Source organism: Syngnathus leptorhynchus, chromosome 18 (assembly GCF_054491065.1).
Source record: "Syngnathus leptorhynchus isolate UIUO chromosome 18, UIUO_Slep, whole genome shotgun sequence".
NCBI lineage: Eukaryota > Metazoa > Chordata > Actinopteri > Syngnathiformes > Syngnathidae > Syngnathus > Syngnathus leptorhynchus.
Genome location: NC_141212.1, coordinates 4361806 through 4378788, shown reverse-complemented (window position 1 = coordinate 4378788; position 16983 = coordinate 4361806). Strand labels below are relative to the sequence as shown.

The 16983-nt window shown below is 44.2% G+C and overlaps 1 protein-coding gene across 1 annotated transcript in view; it reads right to left on the bottom strand.

Moving 5' to 3' along the window:
* Positions 1–6500: 6500 nt before the first annotated feature.
* The window catches only part of gphnb (gephyrin b), a 30425-nt gene continuing 19942 nt past the window's right edge, over positions 6501–16983 (bottom strand). The window contains exons 10-26 of the mRNA XM_085937240.1: positions 15891–15932; positions 14869–14943; positions 12857–12913; positions 11341–11383; positions 10540–10677; positions 9913–10005; positions 9120–9175; positions 8888–9007; positions 8662–8720; positions 8371–8524; positions 8145–8266; positions 7962–8049; positions 7788–7861; positions 7648–7712; positions 7415–7518; positions 7245–7341; positions 6501–7184 (exon numbers count right to left, since the gene is read on the bottom strand). Coding sequence (XP_085793366.1) covers positions 7051–7184; positions 7245–7341; positions 7415–7518; positions 7648–7712; positions 7788–7861; positions 7962–8049; positions 8145–8266; positions 8371–8524; positions 8662–8720; positions 8888–9007; positions 9120–9175; positions 9913–10005; positions 10540–10677; positions 11341–11383; positions 12857–12913; positions 14869–14943; positions 15891–15932 — 1521 coding nt within the window. The 3' untranslated portion in view covers positions 6501–7050. The remainder of the gene's footprint in view (positions 7185–7244; positions 7342–7414; positions 7519–7647; positions 7713–7787; positions 7862–7961; positions 8050–8144; positions 8267–8370; positions 8525–8661; positions 8721–8887; positions 9008–9119; positions 9176–9912; positions 10006–10539; positions 10678–11340; positions 11384–12856; positions 12914–14868; positions 14944–15890; positions 15933–16983) is intronic.

Sequence of the window (16983 nt, the reverse complement as noted above, 5' to 3'; positions counted from 1 at the left end):
AACCAAGAGACAACATGGACTTGTCCAGGGGGAATTTCTTACTCGTGGTTAGTTGAGCAGTTGTTCCACCGCAGTCAACCATGAATATGTGGGACAAGATGAAAGCTTGGAAGTGCCACAGTGGTTGTTTAACCCAAGTATACTCATATCACTCCCTATCATGCTCCTTAAGCCATGGAGGTATTAATTGGCATCGAGACTTGCTGTCTTTTTACCTCATATTAGCTCAGTGTAAACTCGGTGTTTGACTGTATTTTTTTTGTCATACCTTTTCCATCTCATTTACTGATGGTACACTCACATTGCCAGAAAATGCAACATTCACACACACAATTTTCAATTTTTGGATGATTCTGTTGCTTTTTTTTTTCAATTGATTAATCAGATTTAAAAACATTCTTATGTCTAATGACATGGACAAGATTAGATTGGCCAAATATGCCAAAATGTGGGGGTTTTTTTCTTTCAAATGAGCAAAAGCAGCTGTATCAAGTATGCCAAACTTTTTTTTTTGATGAAGGAATACAAAGTGATTTTTTTTTATGTGCTAAGCATCAAATACGTTGGCATTTACATCAGTGTCAACATATGTTAAAACTACATTATTCCTCTGTATTGTTTCCCATACCTGAGACAAATGGATCTCAATGTGATGTTAGCATGTTATGCTGTATGTGAATGCTCATGTATGCACTGTGTTTTTCTGTTTGGACCAATTTTGTAACAGTTGCACAGCAGTGATGTAAACCATTGTATGTAACCATTGTATGTATGTTATACAGTCTATTAAATTATTTGATTTGATAGAAGATTTTTCTTGATGTTTTTTTTCACCAGATTAACTGCATGTTTGATCTGTTTAATGTTATTGTTTATGTACTGTATAAAAATTATTCACGGATACATTTTGGTAGTTCAGCAAGCCTTCTTGCGATAGGAATGCAGGCCAAGTGACGCCACAGATCCAAGAGCCAATCAGAAAGTGGGGGTGAGGGCGGGTGTGGCACTTTTCACTTTTACGTTAGCTTTTTCCCTAATGAAGTGGCCTGTAATTAGGTACAGCTGAAAATGGCGGTGTACCTAATGGAGTGTCCATAAGTGACGTCACAAAGAAGCCAGCCAACCAGAAAGTGGGGGGTTGTTTGGGTGTGGCACTTTTCACTTTCATTTAAACTTTGACCATGATTTTTCCCTAATGAAGTGGCCTGTCATTAGGTACACCTGAAAATGGCGGTGTACCTAATAATGTGTCCCAATGACGTCACAGATCAACCAGCCAATCAAAAAGTGGGGGGTTGTTTGGGTGTGGCACTTTTCACTTTCATTTAAACTTTGACCATGATTTTTCCCTAATGAAGTGGCCTGTCATTAGGTACACCTGAAAATGGCGGTGTACCTAATAATGTGTCCCAATGACGTCACGGATCAACCAGCCAATCAGAAAGTGGGGGGTTGTTTGGGTGTGGCACTTTTCACTTTCATTTAAACTTTGACCATGATTTTTCCCTAATGAAGTGGCCTGTCATTAGGTACACCTGAAAATGGCGGTGTACCTAATGGAGTGTCCATAAGTGACGTCACAAAGAAGCCAGCCAATCAGAAAGTGGGGGGTTGTTTGGGTGTGGCACTTTTCACTTTCATTTAAACTTTGACCATGATTTTTCCCTAATGAAGTGGCCTGTCATTAGGTACACCTGAAAATGGCGGTGTACCTAATGGAGTGTCCATAAGTGACGTCACAAAGAAGCCAGCCAATCAGAAAGTGGGGGGTTGTTTGGGTGTGGCACTTTTCACTTTCATTTAAACTTTGACCGTGATTTTTCCCTAATGAAGTGGCCTGTCATTAGGTACACCTGAAAATGGCGGTGTACCTAATAATGTGTCCCAATGACGTCACGGATCAACCAGCCAATCAGAAAGTGGGGGGTTGTTTGGGTGTGGCACTTTTCACTTTCATTTAAACTTTGACCATGATTTTTCCCTAATGAAGTGGCCTGTCATTAGGTACACCTGAAAATGGCGGTGTACCTAATAATGTGTCCCAATGACGTCACGGATCAACCATCCAATCAGAAAGTGGGGGGTTGTTTGGGTGTGGCACTTTTCACTTTCATTTAAACTTTGACCATGATTTTTCCCTAATGAAGTGGCCTGTCATTAGGTACACCTGAAAATGGCGGTGTACCTAATGGAGTGTCCATAAGTGACGTCACAAAGAAGCCAGCCAATCAGAAAGTGGGGGGTTGTTTGGGTGTGGCACTTTTCACTTTCATTTAAACTTTGACCATGATTTTTCCCTAATGAAGTGGCCTGTCATTAGGTACACCTGAAAATGGCGGTGTACCTAATGGAGTGTCCATAAGTGACGTCACAAAGAAGCCAGCCAATCAGAAAGTGGGGGGTTGTTTGGGTGTGGCACTTTTCACTTTCATTTAAACTTTGACCGTGATTTTTCCCTAATGAAGTGGCCTGTCATTAGGTACACCTGAAAATGGCGGTGTACCTAATAATGTGTCCCAATGACGTCACGGATCAACCAGCCAATCAGAAAGTGGGGGGTTGTTTGGGTGTGGCACTTTTCACTTTCATTTAAACTTTGACCATGATTTTTCCCTAATGAAGTGGCCTGTCATTAGGTACACCTGAAAATGGCGGTGTACCTAATAATGTGTCCCAATGACGTCACGGATCAACCATCCAATCAGAAAGTGGGGGGTTGTTTGGGTGTGGCACTTTTCACTTTCATTTAAACTTTGACCATGATTTTTCCCTAATGAAGTGGCCTGTCATTAGGTACACCTGAAAATGGCGGTGTACCTAATGGAGTGTCCATAAGTGACGTCACAAAGAAGCCAGCCAATCAGAAAGTGGGGGGTTGTTTGGGTGTGGCACTTTTCACTTTCATTTAAACTTTGACCATGATTTTTCCCTAATGAAGTGGCCTGTCATTAGGTACACCTGAAAATGGCGGTGTACCTAATAATGTGTCCGAATGACGTCACAGATCAACCAGCCAATCAGAAAGTGGGGGGTTGTTTGGGTGTGGCACTTTTCACTTTCATTTAAACTTTGACCATGATTTTTCCCTAATGAAGTGGCCTGTCATTAGGTACACCTGAAAATGGCGGTGTACCTAATAATGTGTCCCAATGACGTCACGGATCAACCAGCCAATCAGAAAGTGGGGGGTTGTTTGGGTGTGGCACTTTTCACTTTCATTTAAACTTTGACCATGATTTTTCCCTAATGAAGTGGCCTGTCATTAGGTACACCTGAAAATGGCGGTGTACCTAATGGAGTGTCCATAAGTGACGTCACAAAGAAGCCAGCCAATCAGAAAGTGGGGGGTTGTTTGGGTGTGGCACTTTTCACTTTCATTTAAACTTTGACCATGATTTTTCCCTAATGAAGTGGCCTGTCATTAGGTACACCTGAAAATGGCGGTGTACCTAATAATGTGTCCCAATGACGTCACGGATCAACCAGCCAATCAGAAAGTGGGGGGTTGTTTGGGTGTGGCACTTTTCACTTTCATTTAAACTTTGACCATGATTTTTCCCTAATGAAGTGGCCTGTCATTAGGTACACCTGAAAATGGCGGTGTACCTAATAATGTGTCCCAATGACGTCACGGATCAACCATCCAATCAGAAAGTGGGGGGTTGTTTGGGTGTGGCACTTTTCACTTTCATTTAAACTTTGACCATGATTTTTCCCTAATGAAGTGGCCTGTCATTAGGTACACCTGAAAATGGCGGTGTACCTAATAATGTGTCCCAATGACGTCACGGATCAACCAGCCAATCAGAAAGTGGGGGGTTGTTTGGGTGTGGCACTTTTCACTTTCATTTAAACTTTGACCATGATTTTTCCCTAATGAAGTGGCCTGTCATTAGGTACACCTGAAAATGGCGGTGTACCTAATAATGTGTCCGAATGACGTCACAGATCAACCAGCCAATCAGAAAGTGGGGGGTTGTTTGGGTGTGGCACTTTTCACTTTCATTTAAACTTTGACCATGATTTTTCCCTAATGAAGTGGCCTGTCATTAGGTACACCTGAAAATGGCGGTGTACCTAATAATGTGTCCGAATGACGTCACAGATCAACCAGCCAATCAGAAAGTGGGGGGTTGTTTGGGTGTGGCACTTTTCACTTTCATTTAAACTTTGACCATGATTTTTCCCTAATGAAGTGGCCTGTCATTAGGTACACCTGAAAATGGCGGTGTACCTAATGGAGTGTCCATAAGTGACGTCACAAAGAAGCCAGCCAATCAGAAAGTGGGGGGTTGTTTGGGTGTGGCACTTTTCACTTTCATTTAAACTTTGACCATGATTTTTCCCTAATGAAGTGGCCTGTCATTAGGTACACCTGAAAATGGCGGTGTACCTAATGGAGTGTCCATAAGTGACGTCACAAAGAAGCCAGCCAATCAGAAAGTGGGGGGTTGTTTGGGTGTGGCACTTTTCACTTTCATTTAAACTTTGACCATGATTTTTCCCTAATGAAGTGGCCTGTCATTAGGTACACCTGAAAATGGCGGTGTACCTAATAATGTGTCCGAATGACGTCACAGATCAACCAGCCAATCAGAAAGTGGGGGGTTGTTTGGGTGTGGCACTTTTCACTTTCATTTAAACTTTGACCATGATTTTTCCCTAATGAAGTGGCCTGTCATTAGGTACACCTGAAAATGGCGGTGTACCTAATAATGTGTCCGAATGACGTCACAGATCAACCAGCCAATCAGAAAGTGGGGGGTTGTTTGGGTGTGGCACTTTTCACTTTCATTTAAACTTTGACCATGATTTTTCCCTAATGAAGTGGCCTGTCATTAGGTACACCTGAAAATGGCGGTGTACCTAATAATGTGTCCGAATGACGTCACAGATCAACCAGCCAATCAGAAAGTGGGGGGTTGTTTGGGTGTGGCACTTTTCACTTTCATTTAAACTTTGACCATGATTTTTCCCTAATGAAGTGGCCTGTCATTAGGTACACCTGAAAATGGCGGTGTACCTAATAATGTGTCCCAATGACGTCACGGATCAACCAGCCAATCAGAAAGTGGGGGGTTGTTTGGGTGTGGCACTTTTCACTTTCATTTAAACTTTGACCATGATTTTTCCCTAATGAAGTGGCCTGTCATTAGGTACACCTGAAAATGGCGGTGTACCTAATAATGTGTCCGAATGACGTCACAGATCAACCAGCCAATCAGAAAGTGGGGGGTTGTTTGGGTGTGGCACTTTTCACTTTCATTTAAACTTTGACCATGATTTTTCCCTAATGAAGTGGCCTGTCATTAGGTACACCTGAAAATGGCGGTGTACCTAATAATGTGTCCCAATGACGTCACGGATCAACCAGCCAATCAGAAAGTGGGGGGTTGTTTGGGTGTGGCACTTTTCACTTTCATTTAAACTTTGACCATGATTTTTCCCTAATGAAGTGGCCTGTCATTAGGTACACCTGAAAATGGCGGTGTACCTAATATTGTGTCCGAATGACGTCACAGATCAATCGGCCAATCAGAAAGTGGGGGTGAGGGCGGCTGTGGTACTTTTCCCTTTCCGTTTAGCTTTGACCATGATTTTTCCCTAATGAAGTGGCCTGTAATACAAATCTTACTTTACGTGGTCAATCTCCCAATCAAGGGTTAGACACAACGTTAAAACTTTGTTTTATATTCATTAGATATCAAAATGTCTGTTGACGTCTGATGTGTTTGCATGCAAAAAAACATGCACAATCAGCTTTATATGACAAAAGAAATATAGTTCACTTGTGGTTGTTCAGATATCATTTATTAAAAAAAGAAAACTCAACAATAACATTTTTTTTACATAATCATCAAGGATTTTTATTATCGTAGTCTCTTTCATCAGTTTCAGCATCATTACAGAAAATGTTTATAGTACAGCGTTGTTCAATGTCTCCTCATTGCTTAACAATAATAATAATAATAATAATAATAATAATAACTTCCTTAGGAGTGCTGGTCACATATCTATCTGTACAATATGGTTCAATTTATTTTCTTTAATCTGTACAATTTTGTGAAGTCGGTTAAAAAGGCCGTCAGCAATTAAAGAAGCTGCTTCTTCTCTTGCTTTTTTTTTTCTTAAATAGTTGCTCAAATAAAATATATTTCCCCCGCCCCCCCCAAGCTGATCCCCAGGAGGGGATTTGTAGGAGGGAGTAGTGGTGGGTAGGGTGGGAGCAAATATTCCACCTGGTCACCGCAAAATTAAGGAAGCTCCCGTGCCCTGCGCCCCCCACGCCCCCCTCTGGAACCCCGCCCAGGCATTTGGCACCGCGCACATAAACAAGACTCACAAGATAAACGACAAGCAAAGCTCTTTGTGAAGCCAATATGATGCATACTAACGAGAGAAAAAGTGTTACCTTGATGGGCGCTCAAAAGAGAAAAAGATCTTGATGTGCCCCCCCCCCCACCCCTTTTCCTCCTAACTGCAGCACCATGGGAAATCTGGAGTCTTCCTCAGTATTTTTCTTCATCCCCCCCGAAAAAAAGAAAAATAAACAGGGTATCTTCCCAGTCAAGATGATAAAATTGTTTTTTGTTTTTTTTCTGTCCTGGCAGGCACCTACAGCTGTCTATTAAAATGCTACTGCTATAGATAAGGTCTAGCGTTGAACACACAAAGCAATGAAAAGAACAAAGTTGCCTTAATATAATAATGGTAAGAAGAATAATCATAATAATAAGAAGAATAATCATAATATATTACAGAATAAATCTCTTTTTATAATTAGATTTTTTTTTCTCCATTAAAAGTTATATTTTCTTCCTTTGAAATACTATAATCTTTTTGAAATCAATGTTTTCTTATACAGTAATATCTAGGCTGTGATCGAGATGTCGACTATACCTCAATGTTCTCCAAATCAACAAAAACTAGCTGTGCCATTGCATATTACAGAATAGTCAGTCGATGATATGTGGACATGCACCGCGAAACCGCCCGTCGCGAGAAACGACGGCCGGCCTTCGTCCCCCCGCCCCCCCCGCCGCCACGACATCATAGCCGGCCGATGACCATGACGTCCACCACTTCGCCTTTGTGCAGCTCCACGTATTGCTCGGTTTTGGGAGGTAGCATCAGGAGCCCGTTGGCACTGCGCATGCTCATCAGTCTGCTGCTTACCTGGTTCCCTGCAAGGAAGAACATTTCAATAAACTTCTGCTGCATCTTTGTTACGTCTCTGCTGTTACCTGTGCTCTGTGCCCACGGCAAAGGCTCCTGGTGATGCCACGTCAGGATACAGCGGTGGTATTCGGGGCGAGGATCCAATTTCACATCACAAGATAACTTGCAAAACAAAAAAACAACAAAAGAGTGCCATATGTTTGCAAAATCACGGCCACGCTCTAAGCGTGCTTACCCTCGCTTTGATGATAGTCGGCCTTGGGTCCAAAATACCCTGCATCTTCCTCAAGGCAGGGATGACAAAAAGATTACAGGTGACGACAGCAGATACGGGGTTTCCTAGGACAGAAGGCCGCGTGGAAAGATGGACAGCGAAAAGGAGATGGGGGGGGGGGGAGATAGTATATGAAGACCACTTCCTCGTAAGAGCGGCGTAAATCAAGTCTTTCTCTCAACTTCACACACTACCTGGGAGGGCAAAGATAAGTTTGCGAGCACCGTCGATATCCAACGTGGCAAATGTGGTTGGGAGCCTGGAGAAGAAAAAAAAACAGTGGACATTGATTCAGAGTCTGTCAGTCCATCGTGTTACAGAACCTGTGGGTTACCCTGGTTTCATGAAGACCCGACCAAAATGGATCTGAGCATGAAGATCTATATCCAGCACCTGCTTAAGGTAGTCCTGCAAAAACCAACAAATGTTTCCAAATTAAAACTGCAGTAGTCATTTTCCACCACAAGGTGTCAGTAAAACACAGTACAAGCTCTGAGTCAATTGATACCTTCTCTCCCATGGATACTCCGCCTGAGGTGATGATGACATCAGCACGGCTGATGCCTTCATTCAGAGCATTGAGAAGGTCATCGGGGCTGTGGGATGCACACGGTGTCGAATAGCAACTCACAGAAGGAAAACCCAATACAAAAGTGTCCATGTTGAGAAAGAAAGAAAAATAGACGTATACTTGTCTCCCACAATGCCCAGATTGATGGTTGGGTAGCCATGTTCCTGGATGGTGGCCAGCAGGGTGGAGCGATTACTGTCCCTGATCTTCCCAGGATGGAGGTCATCCTCTGGGTTCAGTAGCTGCATAAGAAGAAAAGAAAACTGTACAGTGATACCTGTGAGATACAACTGCCCTATGATGGCTGTAAAGTTAAATCAGCTCAACCCAATTTATCATCAACTACCTCATTTCCTGTGGACATGACGGCCACCACAGGGAACTTCTGGACTTCCACCTCCGTGACTCCCACGGTGGCCAGGAGGCCGATCTCAGAGGGGCCCATGTGGGTGCCCTTGGCCAGCACACACTCCCCACGCTTGATGTCATGACCGATGGGCCTGATGGAACACACAAAACAAAACAATTAGTGATGTTGTGGATTGTTCCACAAGGGGTCGCCAGAGAATCAAAAACAAAGTCAAATGACAAAACTGCCTTTCCTTTTTTAGATGGAAATTCATTTCTGGCAACTAACCTGATGTCCTGTCCTGGCCGAGCCTGGACCAGAATTCGTACTTCCAGCTCCTCTGTGCCCTGAAAGACAAACTAGTTGACAGAAGTATTTTATAACTAATATATGTCTGCATTTATTGTAATACCATGACCGCTGCAGTCATGTTTGCAGCTTTCAAGGTAAGCTAACATTAGCATGTGTAGATTTTGCAGAAGTTGCCATCCCCTTCCATTCGAGTCAGACTTACATCTTCGGACTCGCGGAGGAGCTCGGTGTCTTCCACCTGAACGACGGCGTCGGCCCCGCAGGGGATGGGAGCGCCGGTTGTCACCCTCATCACCTGGCCAGGCATCACGGTGTGGGTGGGCTGAGACACAAAAGGATGAGCAAGTCATTCGGAATTACAAAAAATGATGAACAAAAAGTAACTCATGTTTTAATATACAGGTGGGTGCTAACAAGTGGTGCTACATGCTAACCTGCTCGCCTGCTTGGGACTCCCCGATGATGAAGCGGTCGCCCGGGCCGTCGGCGGCTAAAACGGCGAGGAAAAAAAAAAAGTATCAATCAAGTGCGTGTTCCAGACCAGGAGTGTGGGAGGGTGTAATTTACTTGAGTCATTGTATTTCAGTGGGCTAGAGAATGAACAATCAAGAGGACAGAGAATGTGAGTTGACTCAATTATAGATCTTGTAGAACGGTAATCTTTTTGGATTGTGTTATCTAACCTGATTGTGGATTGCATTTTTTTTTTTTTTCCAAGGCATGAAATCCAGCCTGAGATGCTCAGACCCAGTTTTGTTCCTTCTCCCGTCCCCATCCAAGTACTAAAAATATGAATGCCCGTGCGGGCCCTCAGGATAGACCTGTTGCATACAGTCTCTCATTTCTACCTACTGACAGCAGATGTTTTTTTTTTTTTAAAAAGGTGCCCAGAGCCAACAAGCTGCTGCCCCTGCTTGCCGTGTTCGCTGATTCCTTGTCGCTTGGTTAGGAACCTGACACTGAAACGTTGAAATCTAGGGTTAGGGTTTTAAAGTAGGGTTTCATACTAATGGTAGGGTTTCAAAGTAGGGTTTAAAGCTAACCCTAACCCGAGCGTCTTGACCTGAATTAATTCATTACTAACTAACCCTAACCCCAACCCTGGGTCTAACCCTAACCCCCAACCCTAGTCTTAACCCTAGCCCTAACCCCAACCCTGACCTGAATTAATTAATTACTAACTAACCCTAACCCTAGGTCTAACCCTAACACAAATTTTGGCATTACCTCTCACAGCATAGCCATCCTTGACAGAGGCAGGAAAGGGTGGCAGGTTGTCTTTGGCATAAACGTCCTGAGCTAGGACTCGACCCATCCCGTCTGTCAAAAACAACCAAAACAGAGAAAAAAAGCTTTTTCAAAGACGTTTTTTGTTTATTATCTCGCAGACGATGGTTTTGTTGAAATACATTTGAGAGCATTATTAGTTACTTCCTGAATCATATTTCTCTTTTCCGACTATTGTTTGCTTGGCCCAAATGGAACCACCGAAATTTGTCGTTGTCAATTGAAACTATTGTAATGATGATATGACGCCGACATAGTCTCACTCACACTAACACACAACTACATTGCACAGCCATCCAAGCAGGGTAGCTTCTCCAGCTGTTGCCTGTCTAAATATTTCATCGCTCAAATCCCATCGTCCTCGCTGCGGTGTCGCCTCGCCAGCTGTGCTCCTGCAAATCCATCACATAACCCGCTCCACCCCCCCCCCCCCCCCCCCCCACCTCCTAAAAACACAAAACCCTAATGTATACCTGGCGTGGCCAATAAACCTTACATGGTGTGATTCCATAATAAAAAAATAAAAATACATTTATTCTTACTGCAGTTTTCTTTTTTGGTGCTCACCTCTGTAGTTGATGATCTCAGTGCCCAGGACGGCGGTCATCTCCAGCACAGTGATGAAGGCCTTGTCCATGGAAGTGAGGGGGAAAGGGGACATGCGATGTCTCCGGGCCACCTTGGTAATGTCTACAGCACTGTGACCTGAAATGAATGAACATACTTTTGACCTCTGACCCCCATCTGATTTTTACCATGCAGAATTTAGGTAGGACTGCACTCATTCATATCTGGATGAGGTTTGGAGGCACTTGATAGCATCCATGTTTGTCTAATAATATCTCTCTAATGATAGCAAAGGTAAAAAAGAAAAAGAAAAAGAAGAACAAAGAAGGTGGAACTAATACGTAATCTGCTCTTTCTTGTCGTTCTCCTTCCTCCCGCTTTCTCTCCTCCTCGCTGCCTCACAGCGACGAATCGGCGTAACGCTTTGATTTGCCTTGACCCAATTTCTTGCCTTTAAACATACACTTACGCTTCGGCAGCGCATTCCGCCGCTCAACACGAGGCTTAACAACCTCCTGGCAAAACATCACATAGGCAAGAGAGAGAGAGAGAGAGAGACGCACGCGTAAAGGTGGCGGAACAAAATGACACGTCGCTCGTCATATCAGAAACGCAAATAAAAGCCGTATACGCCGTGATAAAAAAAAAAGCAACATGTTCTCACGAGCCATTTTGATCTTGAGATCCAAAAGGGACCTGCAGTGATCATGTCGGTTGCAAGCCGAGAGGCTATCATTGAACAGCCGAGAAGTATTTTTCAATCACGTGAGAACGAGCGACGGCAAAAACATTGGCACTCACTTGATCTTAGGATATTCTCTTTGCTGCTGCATCGCGACTGCACCTAGAGATTGGGAGGGGAGGGGGAGGGGTGGGGGGGGACACAGAGGACACAAGGAAAGAGGGAGAGCAGTGGAAATTGGAGATAAACAGTGGTGCTATTTTGACATGCTAGAGGTAACAAAAGAAAAAGTCCCGTCATAATACACTATACGCCCTTTGTCCTGCAGTGCGCCGCATCATCCATCTTTATCCTTGTGGGGGCAAATGCGCTCATGATAGGTGACAATGCGATCAGATGGCACTTTGAGGACTAGGAGGACAAAAGGCAGCAACCTTGCGTGATCATAATTTGTTACAAGTGCTTAAGCGTGACATGAAAAATGTGGCGGTTGGAGGCTGCACAATTTTTGGTTGGCGTTGATATTGCTAAGCAACTGGTTGCTAACCAAAACAGCAGCGCCTATGGGTGTTGTCTTTAACAATTAGCATCCTAATTGACTGGGGTGAAAAAAAAAGAAAAAGAAAACGTAAAGTAAATCCACTTACCATGTGAGTTCGGATGTTTTTGAATACACAATTCCGGCAACATTCAGCTGCCACAAAGCAATTCAGGTTCATTTTGTGGGTAGCCTCAGTAACTTTTACAAGATTTTAACGGCTAATCAAATTCTAGGTTTAACATCGTAGAACTTTAGGGAAATTGATACAAAATGAATCCATCAGATTTTTTTCCCCGTTGAATTTACTCAATTATATTTGAGTAAAAATGGAGTAAATCCACCACATTTTTTTTTTTTTTTAATTTTCTTCAGTGATGACTATATATGCCGTCTTCTCACCCCTCATCGCCTATCGCTCTCATCTTAGCGCCGATGTCAAATCTCCCCGGAGTGACATCAACCGTATGAGTCAGACAGTGAAGTAAGTGTGTGGTGTGTTTGTTCAACTAAAAACAACCCTTTACCTCTCCTCCCCTCCCTCACCGCCATCAAACTGGGCACCAAAGAGCCAAGGTGAGCGGGTGGGAGGATGGTTGGGATGGGGGGGGGGGGGAATGAGAGGTCATGGATAGACGCAGACACTGTAGGACCGGTCGGGTGACGGGATGACGTGGCCCTACAGCCCAGTTTCAGAAATAAAGGAACACAAACAGGAAGCACACACTGGACAGACTTTGGCTAAACTACAGAGCCCAGACATTGCGAGAAAAGAGGAAGAAACAAAGACTACTAGAGCGGCCTGATGGCATCTACTTGACAGACATCCAACACAGCAGACATTGCTAGTGGAAGCAGACTCATGTTAACCGCCGAGACAGATGGATGAAGCCGACAAAGAAGACGGACAGACTTTGCATGGAAGGAAAACAGATTTGAGAAGAAGGATGAGAGGGAAAGCAAAAGAAAGAAAAAGAGAGAGAGATAGAGGAGAAAAAAAAAAGAAGAAAAAAAAAAGGGTGGGGCGTTTGTTTTGTGCGCTCCTCGCAGGAGGGTGAGGCAAAGGGCAGCGGGGCGGGTGGGGGCGGGATAGTTACTCGAGAGCTGAAGGTCCTCCTGCGATCATCTTTAAGCCCCTCCAACCTACACTGGAGCTAGTGGAGATAAAGCATCGAATCACAGGCATCAGTGCATCTGTCCCGGCAACCGCAACACCACACACACACACACACACACACACACACACACACACACACACACACACACACACACACACACACACACACACACACACACACACACACACACACACACACACACACACACACACACACACACACACACACACACACACACACACACACACTGAGTGACAGACAGACAGACACAGACGGGACAACCCCATTAATAATTTGTCTGAAGCTCCCAAACTGTGATTTCCAGTCTTTGGTATTTATGAAACTGTCTACACTGACATACAGAAATGTTAGCTTAATATTTATGTGATTTAAAAAAAAAAAACTGACATATTTGAAGTCACACAAGCCTGTAAAGCGCGAGGAGCTGGGGGGGAAGGATTTAGGAGGGGGGGGAGCTAAAAACTGAAATAAGCAACACACATAAGAAGCACGATTGTCATCAGGAACACAATATGAGATCTACCCTAGCAAGCGACTTCATACATGGTGTCGATCCTGCAAGTGGACTACGGCAAGAAACCTCAGTGCGCGGAGTGATGAGATGAACAAACCCCCCCCCCAAAAAAGATGGCAGACTCCACCATCAGAGAGTCGCCAATAGGGGGCGACAGTGAACACAGATGATGTGGTAATGATGTGAGAGAGGATGGTTGAAAAAAAAAGCAACAGGCAAGTCCCTCAACATGTCAGCCTCAATCATTACTGCAGGAAAAGCCCGACGGTGGCTAAAAACTTTGGACCCCCATGTGATTCGAGGGGCCTCTTTAAATTTGCCCTTTCCAGCCTCCTCGTAGAATACAAAACAGCGAGCGGAACAGAAATCGATAACCATCCGAGTGAGGAGACGCTGCAGGAAATGATGAGATGTAACCGCCGGCGTGCTAAGCTCAGCACAAAATTAAAGGGGGCTGGCGAACAAATTATGCAAAAAAAAAAAAAAGGGGGATTTAGATGTCTGCTCGGTAGGCTCGCGTGTGACCATTCGGGAAGTGCTCTCTCGCTTCCAGTGATGGCGCGAGAGGGAGAGCGACGGAGCCATGGGAGGACACAACGTGTGTAGTGAGAACAATCTGCGGCCAAGTTGTCCTCCCCGGGCATTTGGGAGGCAAGCCCGGGAGGGGAAACAACTCAAACTAAACCACAGGGCAGAAGAGATACTCATCATCACAGAATGGTGATGGGGAGGGTGAATGAGAATAAATGTGAGTAGAGAGAAACTATGTGGACAAAATATAAAGGTAGTGATAAATATGACCAATGAAGCGGAGTCCCAAAAAAAAATCACACATAATTTAGATTCCAACAGCAGAAAAATAACATTGTAAGCTCAACCCAACATACTTTTGTCCACGTAGTGTATTTTTAATGACAGGCCGTGTTTTTGGCAAGGTGGAGATGCACATGACACCTATGAAAAAAAAATTGACATAAAGGGCTGTCATTTTTGAACTTTTTGTTCCTGTGCCATGTGTATCACCAGTGACAACACACACTTCCAACTTTTTCCAATTAAATCTGGTCTTAACATGTACGTCTGGATGGGAAAACTCAATTATAGTATCTCCAGGCCACATGTTAAAAGCAGGTTTAAGTACCGTAAACCTTGTAAAACGACTTGAACTGTCCATAGAGACATCTTGAATAAAAAAAAACAAAAAACAAATTAAGAATAATTAAAAAATGAAATAATAAAAAAAATAATACAAAAATAAAAATTATTCACAAAAAAAATCAATAACCTCCAATTTGTAAGTGAACTTACAAATTCAGTAGATCAAATAATCACAACCCCCCCCCTTGGAGATGCAAAATGCTGCATCAGTGTGTGTTATGAGCGTGCTACGTGGGATGCCGGTGGCCTGCATGCCGACAGATCGGATAAGAGGTTGGTAGAAGGTTAACGGGTTTACCTGGTCCAAGGTAGAGTACCTTGACTTGAGCGTGATGACCTCATCCAGGTGAGCCCTGAATTCTCTCCGTGAGGCCTGGGGGAAGCCACAGGATAGTCACTCACCTTCACAGCCACCGACACAAACACGCACACGGACGAGCAAGGGAACGAGCGTGCATGACCCTTTGACGACAATAAAGTTGAACACAATCCAAATCTACAACACCAAACGAGATCTCAGCCTCAACAAAGCGAATCCCAACACAATCTGACACACACAAAAAAAAAAACTCATCCCATGTTACAAACGACAACATTCCATTTTATATCCGAGTAAGTATCCAAACAATTCAAATCAATTTGGGCATCACCTTCCATTATTTCTAGCTCAACACACACACCGCCTTGGAAGCCAAAGTAATTAAATTCTTAAGCCAAATGTATCCAGACTCTCCCCTATTATCGCACGGCTACAGAAAATCAATGCGTTGTGATAGCTGATTTGAAAAGTGTTAGCGCGGTCATGCCTTTATCAGCTATGGATCACAATGACCGACCGGGCTCGGGGCCAGCGAGATACGCACGGACGAGGCCGCCGAGCGACGAGCTGCTCGGATTGGCGTATGCACGCGTGACAAAGTCACTTTGGTCAAGCAAACATTCCAATTCATTCTTCATATGTTGTGAACAGGCAGTCCTCGGTTTACAACTGAGTAGATCCCCCATTGAAGGTCCCAAAGAACCAAAAATACATCGCTTGGACTATCACGCCGAGTTCACCGAAAGACATTTTCAACTTGGGTCGTAAACCAAGGACCTCCTGAATTAGTTAGAAGATGTGAACGTGTGGTACAGCAAGGCAAGTTAGGTGATACCAGAAAGAAGCCAGAGGGGGAAACTTTTCCACTGTCTACACACAAAAATGCAAATTATGGCACAGGACAACACACAATTGCAGACTAAAGGAGGGAAAGGGGAAAAAAAATAAAAAATCATGCCAAGCAGATGATGAAGCATGCATCCGAACACATGCAGGAGTACCTCAGCAATGCTTAGGGTGGATGAACAGGAGGGGAGCCGCGCCTGGTGCGACACAAAAAAAGGAAGGAGGAGAAGAGAAAGAGGGTTAACGGACTCAAAGCAGGCAGGGGGGGGAGCAGACAGAGACTGATGGGTGCGGTCTTTTTTTTCAGGAGGGGGGGTCACCGTGTGACTGGCTCAGATGGGCCAAGGCAGCCAAAAGTGACATAGACAGGACAGAACAGGAGATAGGATAAAGGTGGTCAGGTCAGGACAGCAGGTAGGAGCGGGGAACGGGTCTCAACAGGTTTGCTATCTGTTTAAATAGCGCCGGACAGCCATTTGGTGACAGGTGCTAAGTGACATCTAAACACGGCCTCATAAAGCACATTCCTCAAAACATGACATATTCTTGGCACAGCCATAAGGAAATACCTCATCTCTTTCCAGAAAAAAAAAAAAAAAATAGCTGGCACGGACGGCAAGCTCATTTTGAATCATAACCAAAGCAATTAGTTAAAGCCAACGCTTTCATTATAACAAATTACTTTAATAAAAAAAAAAGGACCGTCAAAGAGATAAGGATGGCGCCCTCTTAAATTAAAATACTTGGAATAGTCAAGTTGGCTCAGTCATCTTTAGATTACATGACATTCATCATATTTTTAGTTGTTCTCCAAAATAAACAACAGCAGATTTGAGTCGCACATATTTGGCAGAGCTCAGTGGAGCAGCTGCAGGTAAGCCCAGCAAACCAATAAGCAAAGCTGACCAAGCACAAGCTCTTCATCCTCCAGCACCTTGATGCATCACGGCTCTCCCATGACTGTCCGTCTCCACGTCCCGCCATATTAGAGGGGAGTTAGAAAATAGAAATTAATGAGCTCCTGAGTGACTTTGCCAGCGTTGGCAGAGAGTGGGAGCGAACACAGCACATTTGACAGCCCCCCCCCACCCCAATTGCCATCACGGCCCACATGCCCGACAAGTACGCTCCATCCAGCTGGTCAGACGCTCCTCTTTCATTTCCTGTCTGTCCCTCCAGCGCCTAGTTCCTTTTCTTCTTCACCGCTCGCTGTTCCTACTCCCTCCCGTTTTCTCTCCATCATGCTTC